The sequence below is a fragment of the Astatotilapia calliptera genome, chromosome 15 (assembly GCF_964374335.1).
Source record: "Astatotilapia calliptera chromosome 15, fAstCal68.1, whole genome shotgun sequence".
Taxonomy (NCBI): domain Eukaryota; kingdom Metazoa; phylum Chordata; class Actinopteri; order Cichliformes; family Cichlidae; genus Astatotilapia; species Astatotilapia calliptera.
Window position 1 is genome coordinate 2,714,140 of NC_137436.1, and position 19,763 is coordinate 2,733,902.

Genomic DNA, 19,763 nt, shown 5'->3' on the forward strand with positions numbered 1-19,763 from the left:
CTAATGGAACAATCAAAGAAATACCTTTAATGAATAAGAGTATGAAAGGGAGATCAGGGTGCCACTTGTGAGCAATTTGCACGGTGCTGAGTAGCAGCTGGCATCGTGCCCACTTAATGGAGCTATGTATGATGAACACTTGAGCATCACACGACACTACCACTAACCAAACACACCGTGAATCACTTCGTGATTCTGTGCACCTAACACTCAAGTGCCAGCTAATGCTGAGTCACGCTTGTTGAGATAATAATGGAAACAAACATTTTATACAACCGTCTCCGCGTCGTGGCTCAGGAAACATGCAAGCTATTTATCGGCTCAAATTTGCTTCTTTAAAAGCTCGGTGGCGTTTTTCAGAGACAGTGTTTGGGGTGTTTCCAATTAGAAACTAGCCGATGACCGCTGATGAAGATTTAACAGCTAAAAAGATATTTCCTCGACAAGTGGTGGAAGGACAGAGAATGATAGATTTGCATTGTCCGTGTTAAGATTTTAAATGGATCCTTGTCTCTTTATGTACCAACAAGGACCTCCTAGCAAACGTGTAGATTTTATTTATTTTATTTTCTAAAAAGGGCAAAAATATTTCCGAAATCCAATCTTGCTATGGAGTACAATATTTTATTATATTGTATTGTTCTTACTGTTATTGTACTATTGTAAGGTGATCTTGAGGGTCTCAAAAGTGCCTATAAAAAAGTTATTATTATTATTATTATTATTATTATTATTATTATTATGTAGAGGCCAAACCCCCCAAACAGAGTGATCCAGCTTCAAGTAGTAAGTATTGCTCGTTGTCATTAATCACTTTATTGGGCGGGGGAACTCTTTCACGCTTTAGCACTATTATACTACACAGTTCATTCATATACTTTTCTATTTTTTTTAATGTATAAATAATTTTAAGCAGGGTGGACAATTTTGGGAAATAAATGACTGACTGAGGTTTGAGATACGACAAGTAATCATAACACACATGGCTAACGAGCGCCGGTTTAGCTCAAGCAAGATGAGCAGGCGCCCTGACAGTGGGCGGCGCGGGTTCAACTCCTACCCATGGCCCTTCAGTTTTAGGGGGCAGGGTTAGCTCAGTAGGTGGAGTGTCTGCCCCATGAGCGAATGGCTACCCTGAAGTACCCTTGAGCAAGGTACCGCTTTTACACTACTCCCCGGTAGCCGCCCACTGAGTGAATGGGTTAAATGCAGAGGACTAAGTATTTTCCTACAGCCACTCAGAATGCACACGTGTACCTACTGAATACCTTGTGTACTGGCTCTCAAGGTAATGCACCAATGGTAATGAAATATACCCAGAAATCTACAATCAGATTAAGCAAAAACACAAAACCAAACTCAGCTGCAATCCTGGAGCTCAGCTGATCTTGGTGACAGCCACATCAGCTCCCACATCCATTCTGCAAATCTCACGAATCTTATAAAGAGCAACATTTAAGCTGCTTTAGCAATTTGCACAACTGCAAGCCACTTTGCAGCTCACATCCACACCAGCTCCTCTTTAATGCTCCTCCTGACTTAATCAGTGTCATAGCTCTTGCCAAATACTCGTCTTCTTCTTTCGATTATAGCCGTCTTGACTGAAATCCAAACAATTATGCCAAACTTGCAGAGCACAGGAGACACGTTTGTGTTCACAAATCAATATTCAATTAATGAGTCAAACACTGAACTGCAAGCTTTGGAAAAAACACAGTGGGTCCAGGTACATTCCCTGATATCCATCACACAGGCAAGGCAAGGCAAGGCAAGTTTATTTGTATAGCACAATTCAACAACAAGGTGATTCAAAGTGCTTTACAGAGACATTAGAAACAAGAACAAATAAAAAGCATGATTTAAAATTGAATAAAACAAGCAAATAAACTAACTAACTAATTAACAAACAAACAAACAAACATTTAAGCTTAAAGTGTGGATTTGGTGCTTTATTCAAATGCAGCTGAGAACAGGTGAGTCTTCAACCTGGATTTAAATAAACTGAGTGTTTCAGCTGATCTGAGGCTTTCTGGGAGTTTGTTCCAGATATAAGGAGCATAAAAGCTGAATGCAGCTTCTCCGTGTCTGGTTCTGACTCTGGGAACTGATAAAAGACCGGATCCAGATGACCTGAGGGATCTGGAAGGTTCATACTGGGTCAGGAGGTCACTGATGTATTTTGGTCCTAAACCATTCAGAGCTTTATAGGCCAGCATCAGAACTTTAAAGTCTATCCTCTGACGGACAGGCAACCAGTGTAAAGACCTCAGAGCTGGACTGATGTGGTCCACTTTTTTGGTCTTAGTGAGGACTCGAGCAGCAGAGTTCTGAATGAGCTGTAGTTGTCTGACTGATTTTTTAGGTAGACCTGTAAAGATGCTGTTACAGTAATCAAGCCTACTAAAGATGAATGCATGGACTAGTTTTTCCAGGTCCTGTTGAGACATCAGATCTTTTATCCTTGATATATTCTTGAGGTGATAGTAAGCTGACTTTGTTATTGTCTTAATGTGTTTTTCTAAGTTTAGGTCTGCATCCATCACTACACCCAAATTTCTCGCCTGGTTTGTGGTTTTTAGATGTATAGATTGAAGTTCTCTGGTGACCTGTAATCGTTTTTCTTTGGCGCCAAAGACTATTACCTCAGTTTTGTTTTTGTTTAGCTGGAGAAAATTGTGGCACAACCAGTCATTGATTTCCTCAATGCATTTACCAAGAGCCTGTACAGGGCCTCGGGCTCCTGGTGACATTGTGATATATATTTGTGTGTCATCTGCATAGCTGTGATAGTTTATTTTGTTGTTGTTTATAATCTGTGCCAGTGGGAGCATGTAGATGTTAAACAGGTCAGATATTACTGTTATCCACTTTGTGTTGCTTTGATACAAAAAATTCGAACTGTATTTAGACTACCGGTAACGCTGTAGAGAGACTTGCTTTGCAGCAAACTGGCCAAACTGCTCATTTATATCTCATGCTTTGTAAAGTACTGTCAAGAACTAAACATCAACAGATTTTCACAGGCTGCAAAAAAGACAATATACATACTGATGCTCATTTTTCATGGAAACACGACGCAGCTAGGAAGAGAATTTTTATAACAGGATGTGTGCTTTGGTTACTTGGATCATTCCTTCTTGCTTCATGCCAGGTAGCCCATTAATGCATTAATTAATCTATAAAAATAAAGTAGAATAAGTCCTCTTCTCTCTACTGTGTATCGTTTTGGCACATTGGTGCTAAAACAAACACTGGCAATCAATCAAAAGCTTGAAAACTATTTAATCATACAGCATGTTCCATAAACATGTATCTGTGTGTGTGAGAGTCACACACAAAGGGTCATGGCACTTTGAGGGCTGATGAGGGATGCATTAGCCAGGGTGGTAATGACTAAAGGAACAGCAATCTGAGCCACTCAGTCGAAACATACAACAGTCCAGACAAGGTGACCTTCCCCTTATCCGTCACCCAAACCTGCGCGTGTGTGTCAAGTTGGACAGTGGCCCAGTGAGTTTGCCAGCACATCATACACTTTACTAGCCCTTGTCAAAATTGAGAAGATTGTAATGGAAGAGAAAAACAGCCTAGATGAGAGGATAGAGTGAGTCCTGTGAGAAATGAGGTTGTATAATATTTCCATAAACTGGATAAAACTGATGGAGATAGCCACGGGGAGGTCCCCTTTGGTTAGTGAGACCTCACTTTCTAGTCTAAAGCTGTATATTTTGGTTCTCGCCATCTTGGTGCTTTGAAATAGGATATGACAAGGGACTGATGTATCTGATTGGGTAACTGAGGGACACTGCACTCTCACATAATAACTTGTCAATCATAGAACTAAAGCATGATCTGCTTTATAATCCTTTTGGACACTAATGAGAACATAATTTACAAAATGGACATGATGATGTGTTCAATAACGCTTAAAATTCGTAATTGAGATCATAAACTCACCGAAAAAATTCATTAGGTTCACAGGTCAAAAGAGCTGTAGGCCAAATGACTCATAGTCTTCTATACGACTGTATTTTTTTGGGCAACCGAAGGAGTCGCTCTCTGCTGGCCTTTATAAACCTCAATTTAAGTCACTATTCCATTGGCATCTCTTTTTGGACCAAGAAACAACAACCTGACACTTGGATATATCAGAACCATGAAAAATAACCAGATTTCCTAAAACAGTTTTATGTGTCATTGTTTATCCAAGTAGAGTTAGCTGGTTGTTGTGTTTGTGTCCGCTGTGTGTGGCTTCCAAACACACGTTGCCAGCAGGGATGTTACAGAGTGCCCTCTGGTGGAAAAACTGGGAAATGTCAACATTCTTAACACGTTTGAAGGGTGTTTCTCCTGTCCTCTCTTTATTGTTTTAATTTTCATGCATCTGCCATTAGAAACAGTAATACCAATAGATACAATAATAAAATACCAGCTAATAGTTACCTCTTATTGAAATACTGCATGTTATGGCAAACCACAGATACACAGATAACAATCCAAAATACTAACGCACCAGGAAATGGCTAATATTGGCCTAGAAATCAGCCCTATCGACATTTTGGACATGTTAGATTCAGCACAGTCGTTATGGCAGATGTTTTTCCTAATGCAACCCTCGCGTTCATCTAGGGAAGGGACCGACACTGGGAATGTGTCTCTTTCATGTCTAAGATGAAGAGTGTGTTAACCACTACACCGTGGAGCCACAATTAGCGTTTTATGTACAGTGGGGGAAATAATTATTTGACTCCTTGCTAGAATTTGTAAGTTTTCTCACTTTCACACATTCACAAATAAGTGAACAGTCACTAATTTTTATGGCAGCTTTATTTTAATGGAGAGAAACATAAGTATTATGTACGGAATTAGTATTGAGTATTTGATCCCCTATATCACAGCCAGAATTCGGCCTCCATATTGGCGCCCTCTGTCTCTCTCCATTAAAATGAAACTAGCATAAAAACGAGAGACTGTTCATTTATTTGTAAGTGAGCAAACTTGCAAATTCAGCAGGGGATTAAATAATTATATCCCCCACTGAACGACTGCCTGCATCTTTTCAGAGCCACTGTTGTTATTCACGTTTTCAGCACTGGTGCTATAACTATGGCAACAGTTTTCAGGTAGGATTCCCATCATGAGGAGTTGGTTTTCTGTCATTTCAACAGTTTAAAGCAGCAGCTTTAATGTTATCATATGAAAACAGAAAAAGATATTTTAAGTGTAGAAAAGTACAGCCTTCAAACAGAATAGTGTAACCGCCCAGTAAGAGCTCAGAAATACCTTTAAAAAAGCAATAAAATATAATTTATAATAAGAAGTATCATCATATAAAGACAAACTGAATCACAAGTAAAACGCGAAGGTTATTCCTGACGGTGCTGCTGAAGTGCAGGAATCAATGCAGACTTTTTTACAGCCATGAAGAGCCACCAGCCTGCACTTTATTATTATTATTACTGGCTGCAGGATAAGTAATGGTGAGCAGAATAAAAATAATGGGGTACTTTATATGTCTTCTGGTTCTAACAAACTCAAAGAGCCAGCAAATACATTCTAAATGTCCCAAAACAACAATGCGTTTTCGTATTTCATCATAAGCAAATATTTCTTTCAGATTGCCGCCTATTGAGAGGCGTTTTAGCAGCGCACTCAAGCTGATGCTGCAAATTACATGTGACAGAAGCAATTTTGGAATATTTTCTCACATACAAACTGCAGTAAGTGTTATGAATTAGATTAAGGGGGTGAATATTGAAAGTCTGATACTCCCTCTGCCAACTCAGCAGCTTTAATTGATAATGTAATTTTCTTTTTTCTTCTTCTCTTTCCTTTCAGGGCCAGTATAATGATTATTATTTTGTACACTTTGAAAACAACTGCGCAGATTGAGAGAGCGTGACCGTGAAGTACCAGCATGGTACGCTAATTGATAATGCACCTATTTTCCCATTCGAGCCCCTCCTACCTCTTTCAGACAGCCCATGAAATTGTTGCTAACTGGAGATCCAGGCAGGTCTGCAGTGCTGGGGCTCCCACCCACGTAGAAAAAATCATCGGATCCCAGCATGGTGTAGTCTTCCTGGGTGTAGCCAGTGGTGGTGAGGATCCCGTCGACGGAGATTGTGACCTGTTGAGGGGCAACACATAGCCAAAGCCAAGCTATTACACTCTGGGATTCTATGCTGTGGATACAACACACCTCCTTCCTTGGTCTGCATTCAAAACGAGCTATAAGACTCCTGACGATAGGTTGGTTTTTCATTGAACCTTTGGATAAGACAGCGTTTTTTGATTTTGTTAATGGAATTTTTGCCATAGGATTCACAGGACAGGTAAAGAAAATATGGCAGAGGCATATTTTCTTTATCTTTGATGGGAGTAAGAGAATGGATTCTAGGTTTGGTTCTGAAACTTCAGGTTGGGGGAGGGTTAGTACAATGTTCAAACCAAGGACAAATTGATTCCACTTGTCTTAGGTTTCGGGATTTATCTGTAACTGCAGACACAGACATTTACAGTACACTATGTGACTGCACTTAAACACACAGACGTGCACACGCACGTCCTCACTTGTTCCACACGTTCTCTCTCACACCAACCATCTTCACATTCTCGCCTCTCTTGCAGACGACTACATGTATATACCCACGCACATGCAAAACAAAGGGAAGGCTTTTCACACCACGTCCATGTGCAAACCAAGGTCATCACTGTTAGAAGGCAAATTAAACACACTTAACTGGACATGTAAGGGGGTAAGTGGATCGATGGTGCCATACAAAGCTGGAGCAAGCCACACAGGTTGCTGCGCTCATGCACAATCAAGACCAGAGCCCATATTCATATACACTCTCAGAATAGCTCATGCTGATCTTTGATCAGGTTTAGCTCAGGTGTCATGCTTTGCAGTGCCCGTGTCACTACACCAGACCAATAATCCTAGATCAGTTTGCTTATTCTTGGATATGTTACGCATATGGGCCCGGGGGCAAGGGTGATCGGAGTTAGTCAAAACACACAGAACGTCACGTTCACCAGCATGCTACGAAAACACACACGGGGAGGGCAAAGTGAATGAGAAGGTGATAGGTGGAAGGTGAGCGGATGAATTAGAGTGTTAGTGGTTATTCTGGGTGACATGTTTGTTATATGACTTTGGGTGGTGACAGGTCAATGAGGTGTGGGCATGCCATGCGTCACTGTGTGTTGGAAACAACTGTCAGAGCTCCCGCAATGAAGGTTAGGGGTTGCCATTTTTTGATAGTTTCTCTTTTAGGGCCCGTTGTCGAGGTCACCATCTTTGGGATTGTGGCAAGCTTCTGTCAGTTCTGGACGACAGTCCTCACAAAAAATGGGGACTTTTTGTGTGAAAAAAATAAAAATAAAAAGTAAGTTGCCCTGACAAAGGCAAAGAAGTCAATTATTTTTATTTGTCGTAAATCTGCAGTAATGTGGAAGAAACAAAGAGAAAAAAGTAAAAGCCAAAGTGAAAAAAAAACAGGATGGGGATTGTGGGGTAAAGAAGGAGGTTGTTGGCAGGTCAGGGAGGAAATTGAGAAGAAGCGAAGAAAGAATTGCCTGGTAATACAAACCCATCTCCTCATTTTTTGATAAGAGTGTCTAGGATGGAACTCAAAGAGAACGAATAAAAGAAGAGAGGGGGGGGGACACACGGCAAACCCAAAAAAAAGACAATAAGAATGATATCTACCAGACAATGTAGTTTGTTTACCATAGCGTGTCCAATGCCTGATTGCTTTCCAGAAAAAGGGGAAGAAAGGAAATCAAAAGAATAGTGAACAAAAAAGGTTGTTAATAAGGATGGACAGAAAAGAAAAACCAAAACCAACGATGAGGAATTAGGATGTTAGTTAGTACATTAGTTGGTTAGATATTGGTTAGTAGTAAAAATGACTTATATCATGGATGAGTTAGTGTTACAGTGAATAAACACTGTGCGATTTGCCAGAGATCCGAGGCATCGTGCCATCCTTTCCAAATATTCGACACCAGAGTCCTACATGAAAACGTCAACGAGGACCACAGAGAGGACTTTCACATCAAATTTGTGTAGGACGGCTTAAATCCCACAAATCTTGCAGTGTTTCTTTCACCTGTAGTCTAACAAATTGTGCCTTTCAAAAAAGAAGAAAGAAAATGATAGAAAGACAGATCTGTTGAGAGAAAGAAAGAGAAAGCAGGCCAGCAGTCCTTGACTCTTAGCTTCTAACCTCTAAACTACGGGCTATCCTGTTGGGATTCTCAGCAACAACTATTTACTAACCTGTGGAACAAAAGCTTACTGTCAGGGAGGGTCAGGAAATCAACACTTACTTGTTCCGCTGCTCTGAGAGCAACACTAAAGGCTGTCTCACCTTGCCGACAAACTAAAGGTCGGCCGACACAATGAGCAAACGCACACGTGTCGCTACTACTACCTCCACTCTTTATATAGCTGCCTGTAGACAGATCTAATATATGCACTTAACAGTAAGAAAAGCTAATTATAAATTACTACAATATGATAGGAAACAATACATGTCGCATTACTAATTCTGTTTATGCCATACAGATGTATCTCTGCCTTTAAAAAGCCCGACGATCATCTGTGCTATAAATACAGTGCTAATGGACGGCTGAAAGGCAAACACTGTGTCTGCCTTTAAAGTGGAAGTGCGTGGTCTACACAAGCATACGAACAGTTTCCCAAAGGAAAGCGATAGTGACAGTGCCTGACAGAGGTGTCATCTTAGAGGAATGTGAAGCAAAACAGAAATATCTGATAACTTTAATTTGACAACACAGGGAGCTCAAGTTCAATACGCCGCTAAACAGGAGAGAGGAAAACACCTAGAAAGACGGTACCTAGAATATGCTGCGAACTGCTTTTCCGTGTTCTTATTGACTAGTTGCTAAGAAAGAAAGAAATTAGACAATGACATTGAAATAAAAGATATCTCTGTAAAAGTATAATGGCATTTGTCTGAATTGTAGCAATGGAATGACAACCAATCAGAACAAAGTGACATTCTTAATCCCAGCTCCCTCTCAGAAGCTCTCAGAAGCAGCTTATCTAAAGCAAAAACAACAAAACAAAACTGTGTCTCCAAACTCCGTCCATCGCCGCTACCCCCGATTACCTGTCTCAGGTTGCGTGTCACTTTGATGTCGTGCCAGCTGTTGTCATTGAATTTTCCATTGACCGGCTCGACGATGGCCTCGAAAGCGCCAGAACCTAGATTGATGACGAGCGAGACTGCCCCGTCTTTCAGTGCCAGGTTGACATAATCTGCGGATTTCCCCGTGTGCAGGAGGAGGCCGTTGCGCTGCCAGGTCTTGAAGGACAGCGTGATCTCGTCGCTGCTGCTCTGGATGGGGTTCTGTGACAGGTCATAGCAGAAGTACTCCGAGCCGCGGAAGGTGGCCACGTTCTCCTCCCTCGCTGAATGGGAAAGGGAAAAGAAGCAAAGTGTTACTTTCAGGGCGTTATGCATCTTCTGACAGACGACGAGGCTCGGCGTTAACGTCTAGCAGCTAAGCCCCCTGCTGCGGTGCCGTGCTATGATTCATCGCACTCTTCCACAAGACCGCATTTATTCTGCCGTTTGTTATAAAATCTCCTAAACATGAAACAAGCATGAGTGTTGTTCTCTTCATTCATCGTGAGTCAGCCTGAGTAAATAGGGAACTGCTGCATGTTGCACAAAAGCTTCCATCAGGCAAGCACACACATACACAATGCACTATAATTACAGCTATGATAATCCCATCATTCAGCTGAGATCATAAAATCCGATCTGTACGACCGTGGGTTTGGGTTTCGCGTACAGCCTCCAGACAGACAGGCTACTTATGATGGAACACTATTCCCCGCTAATGGGGCGCATAAATCAAACTTAGTCTGATTTTACAGTTTTATGTCACTCGGCTGTTGCAAAGTGACTTCCTGAGTCCCTTTTTTTAAATTGACGCTATAAGTATGGTGAGACAGCTGGAGACGGGGAAAGGGAGGACTCTAGAAATCTGTTTTCCCAGTTTCTCAGTGTAGCTTTCTGTGCTGCATGGTCAATATGGGTGTGGGTGAATCTAATAGAGACACCCTCACTATCATTTGTGTTAAGCTGGCAACAGTAACCTGCAGCGACTACATAATTCCTCCTCCGAAGGCGCACTGTTCAAGGTGTCACCTTTCAGAAATTTCAACCTCAAGAACAACATGAACCAAACCTACTAACTGCTCTGGCACTGCTGTGACGGTAACTACAATGCTACCTGCCAACAAAAGGCATTTCAATGTGTCATTTCATTTCCTCACTGTCCTGGGGTTCTTCCTTTGTGTTACTCGCAGACAAGTCATGATGGACAAATGTGGAAGAAGAAAGCCGAGAAAGGAAAAGGGAGAGAGGGGGAGAACACGAGCGCTGCGAGCTTCAGTTTTGTTGTTTCGGATCAGGCAATATGTAAACATGAGGGAGCGGTGCTGAGAAGCTGGCAGAAAGGAAGGAAGGATGAGAACGACAATACTGAGATAGAAACAAATGAAAAAGGGGAGCGAGGCTGTGGGATGTCAAACTCGTGTCTTTGCACTGCGCGAAGAAACAGGAAGAAATAGTATGGGAGGAAACAAAGGAACTGTGAAAGCCCTCATCCATGTGCCGGGGGAATAAATAGAAACCCATTATTACCACTGAGACAGCACAACACAGAGCTAAAAGAATATACATTGGAGGATCAAAAAAAAGCCCTCCTCCCATCTCTACTGATTTTATGCATCTCATCTTAGAAATTACACAAGCACTGACAGCGTGGAGAAGCTCGCCTGATTGTATATTCATGTAATATTGTTCTTCGCAAAAGCTTTATACTGTGCTGGGCATCAAAATCAAAACGATAGTGTTGTAATAACTGAAGAAAAACAGACAGCGGCATGTCGCATCCAAAAGCTCCCCCAGAAAGGGCCGTAATTTCTTTCAAAACACTTTCAGATTATTAATAAAATATTGATTTTTACATCCACAGCAATAAAATGAGAGTCTAGCCCCTCGCTCCGGTTGGCTTTATTGAACATTAACACTAGCATCAGAGAGAGCCAGTGCTATATGTTCTGTGGGCCTTCTGTCACATCTTGCCTGAAGGCCTCTTGCATGGCAAACTGACAGCAAAAATGGTTACAGGGCTGAATTTTCCCAACTGATTGAGACGCATAAAATGCTGCGTCTTTCACTTTTCCAAATCAATTATCCTTGAAGCTGTTCTCACTTGAATACTAAGCAACCTTTCTACTGTATACACAGCAATGAACGCATTTAAACGAAGAACACTTGTGATTTGAAACTGAAAGGTACAGGGAAAGTACCTCTGTGTACAAGCTTTCTTTGTAGGCATGCAGCAGTGTTATCCTTTAGATCATCTCCAGACACCTGATCTAGTATGCTCTCCCTTGACCTAAGGTAGAAAGGTTATTGTCATGGCAACATCCCTCTACTATACAGCACACTTTAATTAGGTTGGCTATCTCAGGAATGCTGCTCAAATTGCACAACAAGCCTAGAGAGACTGTTTCTTTGCACCTGTTCGGACTATTATATAAGCACGACAGTGAACGTATACCAGGATGAAAAAACATCCACAATGATCAGTTATGGATTGGCCTCCTGAGAACCCGGACCTCAGCATTACTGATTACTAATGAGGGATCATTTTGGCAAAGAACAGAACAAAAGGCAGCGAACGTGCAAAGAAGAGCTCTGAAATGTTTTTTAAGAATCCTGGAAACCTATTCTTGAAACCTATTTAAAGAAATTACAAGAAAGCTTGCTTATAATAAGTCAGGCTGTGTTGAACAATAAGGGTGATCATAACAAATATTGGACTTGGCTCATTAGAATCAGCTTTTTCTTTTCTTCCGTTTATTTATTTCCATTTATCCCTCGTTTCAATAAATCGCTAAACTTTCTCATTTATTTTATTATTTTCCTAGTAATATATAAAGAAATGAGGGAAACTGAGGGGCCTTGGATGTATCATATTGACATAATGTTGCCAATTCCTAAACTTTTGGTCAACATTTTAATGTCAACCAAAATGTTCATCATGTTAATATCGCTAACGACTGATGGCAGATAAAATGTGATCATGCTCATCATCTTATGTGCAAGTTTCATTTCTTTTTAATTTACATTATGAATGAATAATTATGGAGGCAGAAGTTTGAGGTTAAATGATCAGCCTGACCGACATGTGAATCCAGTAGGGTACAATGTATATTAGGATCTAAAATTATTGTCAAAATATATGCACTGTGTCCCTTAAATGTCTCTTTTAAGATTAGAGGTCAACATTATTATTATACCAACAGTATTCTATGTTTATATCAAACCCAAGGTTTACAGCTTAGGTGTTGTGCTTCTTTTTAAAGCTAAACAAATTTCTATATAGTTTGAATCTACAGCTAGCAAAAAAGAAAATGAATGGAAATGTATATATGTGTATGTCAAAGCTAGTTTATCATAAATTACACTGACAGTAAATTCCAAATAGAAGCTTACTATGATATGTTACAGCGTTATCTACAATGATGTAATTACAAAGTTTCTGTAGAGCTGTAAAAAGCCATTAATATAGCATTGTTGCTCTGAATAACAGAGAGTGCAAATTGATATGCATTATTTGTGCACTTCAGCAATACAAAGCTTGCGGTAAGTGTATACGGATCCATAAAGACCAGGGGAAATGTATTGCCTGTTGAGACATGTTCTGCACAGATCTGTGGCTTTCATATTGATCACATAGCGGGGTCATTTTCTCTTATTTTCGCCTTAGTCATCAATATTCCATTTGTGTGATGCCTGGTGTATGCACTGGGGGTTGGCGTTCGATTTCAAAATCCACTGGAAGCAATTAGCTCCTTCATTACCATCTCCCATTTTCTTCCGCTTCCTCTTGTCACACACGCTGAATTCTCTCCAGTCTGACCTCAAGGGTCTTATGAAACAACTGCAGGACACCAAACTGCCCTTTATCGTTTGTTGGCAAAAAGACTTGGAACATATAAAAGGGAAACAAGATGATGTTAATCAGATTTGAGACTTTGTGATTGTGGCAAAAATGCTCACTTACAGTTGCAGAGCCACCAAACCCCCAAACCTCACAAGGAAGTGAGCTGGGTAGTAAGCATGACCACCAGTCCCAAGGACACTTTACTGGCAAAGTGAACAGGATGTGTGACACATCAAATACATGTTCGCACTGTGTTTTCAGATAAACAAGCCTGAAGATTGAAACTTAAACATAGAAGATTTAAGTATCTGCTACTAGCATTTGTGGGGTACTCTTAGGGATTATCCAAGGTTGCATCCACTCAAAAGAAAATGAGCTTAAAAATCATCACCACTTTGTACCTCCTTCCCTAATATGTGAGAACAGGATCACTTGAAAACTGCTAAAAGACTACATTTAGCCCAAATTAGCCAGAAAACCCCAAACAATATGAACCATATGGTTTTCTACTGCAATGCAAGGCTAATGCTAACTATGCGACTGTGCGGCTCTGGTTCAGTGGTGAGCCATCACATGTCAAATGAATTTGGAGCACCATGGGTGATGTCTCTCTTCAAAAGCAAGCAGCACTGTCAGAAAGGCTTATGTTGGAGGGAGATTTGGTGGGAAATGTGTTCCCTGCTAATATTTTACCGGCCAATTATGACCGACGTACTCTCTGCAACAATTACATTCATTCAGAATACAAAAATGCAGTGAAAAAGCAACACATGAGAGATTTCAGGCATTTATCTGCAAGACAAAAACTACACATAAAAATCATTTAGTGTGTCCTTTTCATGACAGCTTTAAAGATGCCACACGACATATCTAAGAGGTTAAACTGAACTGTCACCCTGACACTTCTTTTCTCATCTCGTATTTCATGTAACCTTGTGAAGCCGTGGCAGACGGCCTGTCTGAGACTGCCTTTGATGTCTGCGCTCACAGATTGAGAAAGGAAGACTGACAAAGAGCGAGACAAAGAGAGAGATAAACATAAACAGAAGTGACACAGCGGAAGCAAAAAGAGTCTAGGACAAAAGGATGTGAGAGATGGAAGCAGAGACTGAGATGGAAAAAAAAAGAAAAAAGGACGCAGAGATTGGAAGATGGAGAGAGCCAGAGCAGGAGAGTGAGACTGGCAGATGGAAGCAAGGAGAGACAGAGACGCTACCAATGGCTCTCCAGAGAAACAAAGTGACACTGTGTGTTAAGACTAGCAGTGAGGAGGTGTCCCTCCGGCTTGCGATTCTTCATTACTGCACCTGATAACACATCACCAAATCCCCGTCTCTCCTTACCTCCTTTAACCTCTCAGAAAACACAAATAACTCTGCCAGTCCAACACTTTCCACGATACCTTTTACACTCGGAAGATCATCCCTGCAAAAGTACAGTCCCCAATGAATGGCTTGTTTAAATTAGTATCTAAGATCTCCCACTGCAAAAAAAAAAAACATGTTTCATTTAGAGTTTCAAAACCATCATTACTTATACAGCAGTACATGCTCATTTTACTGCAATATTTACCACGTAGTATAAATAAAATAAACCCCTCTCAACTTCAAAATGCTTCACGCAATAGAAACTGCTGAAGGGAGAAACGAGGCAGACTTAAAAGAATGCAACATCCTGACTGTGAGAGCATGTGGCTCATTATTGGTAGGAAGGCAAGTAATGCACATGGAATGGCAGCAGAGCAAACAGCTTCCTTTTTATATTACACTTAAGCGGGACACCATATTATTCTCAGTGGACGGGCAATTTCATTATCACAAACTGCCAGGAGAGCAAGCTCGAGATGATATTGGTGTTTCTCTTTATTGGCTGGTGATATGCATACTAAACCATTTAAACTACTTGTAGAGACTCATGTAAGAATAAAGTCATGTGTGTATCCATGGTTTGGCTGTCTAGAAGTCCAGTACTTTAGCGGTCAGTGCCAAGGGCTATTTCAATTATTTACCCTCAAGGTCCTGTAGCAGGGGTGGGGGAACTCCAGGCCTCAAGGGCCGGTGTCCTGCAGGTTGTAGATGTGTTCCTGATCCAACACAGCTGATTTAAATGGCTAAATTAAGTGCTGCAGAGGCCTGGTAATGAACTAATCATTTGATTCAGGTGTGAGAATCTAAAACCTGCAGGACACCGGCCCTTGAGGCCTGGAGTTACTCCCCCTGTTCTGTAGTGTCTGCATGAGAGTGCAAATTCCATTTGTCGGACATGTTCTTGATTATTTTTATGAAAATAATAAAAATAATAATAAAATAACAGCAGATTATCTATCACACTTTACAAATGATGATGATAAAATACACAGGATGCATGGGCGAGGCCTTAGTCTTATGTGCTTAAACACCCACATGCCTTTAATTAGTAGCAGCAAAACTAATTTATATTTTACCACTATACTATACCACTTCACTTATTGCATGTGAGCTAGATTTAGCATTTCCTATTTTAATAATATACATGCAAACTTACTCTGTAGCACTTCCGGAAGCACTAATGTTTGATTAATAGTGCTGCATTAAATCTATGACATAGAGCTAAAGCTACGACGAGCAGCTTACCAGAAATGTGACTTAACGTTGCAGTGACACTGAAGTCAACCATAATCAGACTGTTTGGTAATATGGTCTATAAACACAGCATTAGCATCAATGCTTTATTTATGGATCATATTATTGATTGGCAAAAGCAGAAAGGCTTTATTGAAAAAAACCGAATAGGTTGTAATTGTACAGAATCTAGTTTGATTATTACACCATGAAGTAGTGAGCGTTCTGGAGTTTTTTCTTTTACTAGCCATGGACAGTATACTGCTTTTCAGTAAAAGTAACAACTAACTTCAAAGTGTATTAGTGCCAACATCAACAGCTCAGTTTCACTCATGATGGCCGAGCAGCGCAGACACAAGAGGGCATACGTAGAAATGCACGCAACAACGATGCAGGGATTCGACATAGTTGTATAAATTATGCTTAAAGGGTCAAAGGGCAACTGAAAAAGTTCTAAATTAGATGATAAATATAATGTAGCGTTACCAGATATAGAGAAGTGTTTGTCCCCTCAGGATTCAGTAAAGTCAAAAAAGCAGCACTAGGAGGAGGGGGAATATGGCACTGAAATGAATCACGTGCACACACATACTGTGTCGTTTTGTGTATTCTGAATTTATAATGACTTAATTGTTAACAATGACTAAAAATGTCTCTCATGCCCACAAAGGGGTGAGTTATTCAAGCGTAACATTTAAAAATGCTACTTCTCCCGTGGACTTTGATATGATACCACGAGAGAATGACATGCAGCTACTCTTCAAGCAACTGCAGAAAAAACACAGAGCTGCAGTGAAATGGGCAAAAGAAGAATGTGAAAGATTTCACTTTTGTACTGGGTGTCCAAAGGAAAAGGATCTGAAAATGTTTGGACAGATAAATTTTATTGTTTAATTTATCTGCATTCGTTTAGACATGGCCAGAGGCTTCTTTCCAGCTACCGATTGAAACAGTCACTGTCACCTTCAATGTGTTTTTCTACGTCTGTGTGTGTGTGTGTGTGTGAAGCTCCTTATTGGCTCCTGATGGTGAAGTCTCCATGGAGTGAGCGATGAGGTCTGGAATGACAGCCGGGGGATGGTGCGAATGGTGGGAGTGAACGATGGAGGGATGGAGGGTGTCTGAAGAATGGGGGCAGGCGCCTGAGGTCCAATCCCATCAACTGAGGCAATTGTGCGGAGCGAATGCTGGAGCGAGGAGGTGGAGGTTGAAGATGAGCTTGCAAAGGGGAGAAAGGGAGAAATCCTGCATTCCCATTATTAAGTACGACTACGAGTCTGTGATAGTATACAATAAAGAGTAGAAATCTCAGAACATGGCGCCCCCCTTTAACGTTGGCTTTCCAAAGTTATATGTCGGCATTAACTGGCTAAAATCACGAGGAAGTCTTATGTACTGATAAGAGTTGATTGACTTTGTTAAAAGCTATTTAAATTTAAATTTAAAAAAGTAAGTAAAACATGACTCTGTTCTACTGAAGGATTTAGTGCAAAGCAGTAAATAGTGGCCTCTGTAAGCAATATATCAATGTCAATGCTTTGCTAAGATAGCTACATTAACTGTTAGTTAGCACTGTTTTTCTTAATTCCTGTGCAGAACATTCAATAGATGTGCTGCACATTTAACCTTTTGCTAATTTTCAAGTTTTGTGCCGAGTGTGACAGCATAATGCAGTTATAACGTGCACACAGAGCATAACAGACAGTGATGGTTATTGAGAAACTGAACAGAAATTGCAAACAGTGGAAACCTTAGTCAAACAAACAAAAAAAGAAAGACACCTGAGCCATGCTTCTGACTTTAAATGTGCAATATGCATTCAAAGTCCTGACATCCTGACACAGTTTGAGGTTTTACATTTAGCTGATGTCATTAGCTATTTACTTGTGTGTTTTTAGCATCTGGTTAATACTGTCACATGCTGACTGAATCTTTATGCACTGCAGGTTTTTTGTTTTCATTTTTTTTAATGTCTATAAGTGTGTGTTATGATACTATGGCGTCATCTGCAGTCGCTATTATTCCTTTAACAATCAAACGATCTTTGACAGAGTGTCTCTCCAATGCCGACTCTTGCGTCAGCCTGACAGCTGCCATCCTGAACCCAAATGGAAAGTGACGGCAGTGAGCATTGCATTGGTTTCATATTCTCCGCTGCTCTGCATGGCAGCGTCTTTATAAACTTTCACCACTCTGCATCTGTGTTGGTTTGACATATGTTTTATATGCTACATGTACCGTAAAAATTAGGAGGGGTTTTCTGCTTGGGATTAAAACTGTTGGATATAAATAGAGTAAAAGGACTACAATCCATCCTTCACTTAGATTATTTGACATTCAGCTTATTTTAAAGATTTGTAGACTGTAAGAATGTCTTGATTTTCTTATGAATGTTTCACAGCAAACACATTTGATAGGTCAATAGGTCGCTATTTCAATTCCAACCAGAGACACAAACGCCCTTTGGGCATAAAACGCTGCCAAATCAAAAAAATGTGGAGCTATCACTGTGGCCATCCTCTGTGATGAGGGAGCAGCTAAAAGTAGCTTCTTGTCTATAAGCCATCATCTATGCCAGCAGCCTGATATTAGTGAAAAAGCCAAGTATGTGTTAATTAGGCAATATGTAGGGGAATCCCTAATTAACACATACTTTATTCTAAGTCCACTCAAACCCTTTTATCTTAAAATCAAATGGCTTTGCTACATAAAAGAGCAAAGCTGTTGCTCCTCTGTGTAGGGGTTGTTGTTCGCTCATGAGAATCACCACAAATGTGAGCAAGCAAACATGCAGAATGTCTGAAGCTGGAATTCAGAGGTCCTCAATGTAATCGAGGTAAGAACTTCAGCACGTCCATCCACTGTTGTGACAATGAAAGAATCCTTTAGATTGTGCACACATGGAAGTATCGCTAACTCTTACAGATTTCTACGCTTTACACGTCATCCAATCAGATTTTGTCTCATTTCCATATCCATCTGCGGCTCAGTATTCAGTGGCCTGTTTCATATCCCCCAAGTTCTGCAGCCTAGTTTTAGTTGGTGACATAGTTCAATTTTGTGAATTCATTATACATATTTAATTTGTTAGTAATTGTCAACAATCATTTATGTTTTTTATCATGGCATTTTTATCTTTACAAACTAAAGTTTAGCCAAAACTAAAAGCCGTCCTTGATCTAATTTGATGTAAAATGCTGTTTGATCAAAATTGAGTGTTTTTTCTTTCATGTCGTTAATATAATGCTTTTTCTTTTGTATTGTCATCAGATTAAAATTGAATTCAATTTAAAATGAGTAATAAAAGCATACTGGGATCACTGTATGTACACTATAGACTGAGCCCTAGTACACAAACTCATAATAAGCTGTCCTTCGGTAATTTGTGTAGTCGGTGAAATGTCACTTTGGATTGAGAAGTCCTCAGCGTGTGCCTTTGTGCATGTGTGTCTACTCATCATGTTTATATCTAAGCAGAGACTTGCTCCATGGAGCAGGACTGCGGGAAGGCAAGGCCTTCCCTGGAGCCTGTCAGTCATCCAGAGTGGCGTTGCCTTATTGGCTATTATCTTTCCTGTCAGAAGCCTGGCTGTGTCTCCACCTCACCACATCAGTCTCTGTCAGTTTCCAACCTGCCTGTGGATAGAGCCACGGAGCATGAAGCTGCACGCTACTCTTATCATTAGTTTTACTGCCACTTCACGGTTTCAGCTCCAAACCCAAATGTCACCTCTTATTTTGAGGCTTTTGCTAATAAAATCATTTGACTTGTTTAACGAGTGGAACAGCTACGTAGATATTCTGAGTGCTACTATTTAAAATGACACAGCTGCGGCATGCCGTTTTGCTCCTGTCCACATGCAGGAGAACCTCGATTAATTAAGTGAATTCACACTGCAGCACATGTCACCAGCCGCACCTGAATCATTTTTACATCGCAGGAATGGCAGTTAGCAGTTGCACATCAGATCTTTAAGGAAAAAGAAGTTATTGTCATTCAAGAGAGTCAACACTTGCAAAATGGTACTCATTCAAATTAAAAGAGAACAACAAAAATAAAATCCCACCGCAAGTTAATTTTGATTTACGAGGACATTCATGGATTCCTCAGTATGTTTACTGCTTATATTGACACAGTTTCTGAATTTGCAATGCCACATG

General features: G+C 40.5%; 1 protein-coding gene across 20 annotated transcripts in view; it reads right to left on the minus strand.

Annotated features, from left to right (window-relative positions):
* nrxn3b (neurexin 3b) overlaps positions 1-19,763 on the minus strand; it is a 321,105-nt gene that overhangs the window by 236,665 nt on the left and 64,677 nt on the right. For 13 of the 20 annotated variants that reach the window (XM_080289989.1, XM_080289988.1, XM_080289987.1 and 10 more), the window contains exons 5-7: positions 9,144-9,445; positions 7,736-7,759; positions 5,969-6,130 (exon numbers count right to left, since the gene is read on the minus strand). In XM_080289989.1, the coding sequence (XP_080146115.1) occupies positions 5,969-6,130; positions 7,736-7,759; positions 9,144-9,445 (488 nt within the window). The remainder of the gene's footprint in view (positions 1-5,968; positions 6,131-7,735; positions 7,760-9,143; positions 9,446-19,763) is intronic. The other 7 variants (XM_080289992.1, XM_080289986.1, XM_080289984.1 and 4 more) reach the window with 1 other exon arrangement.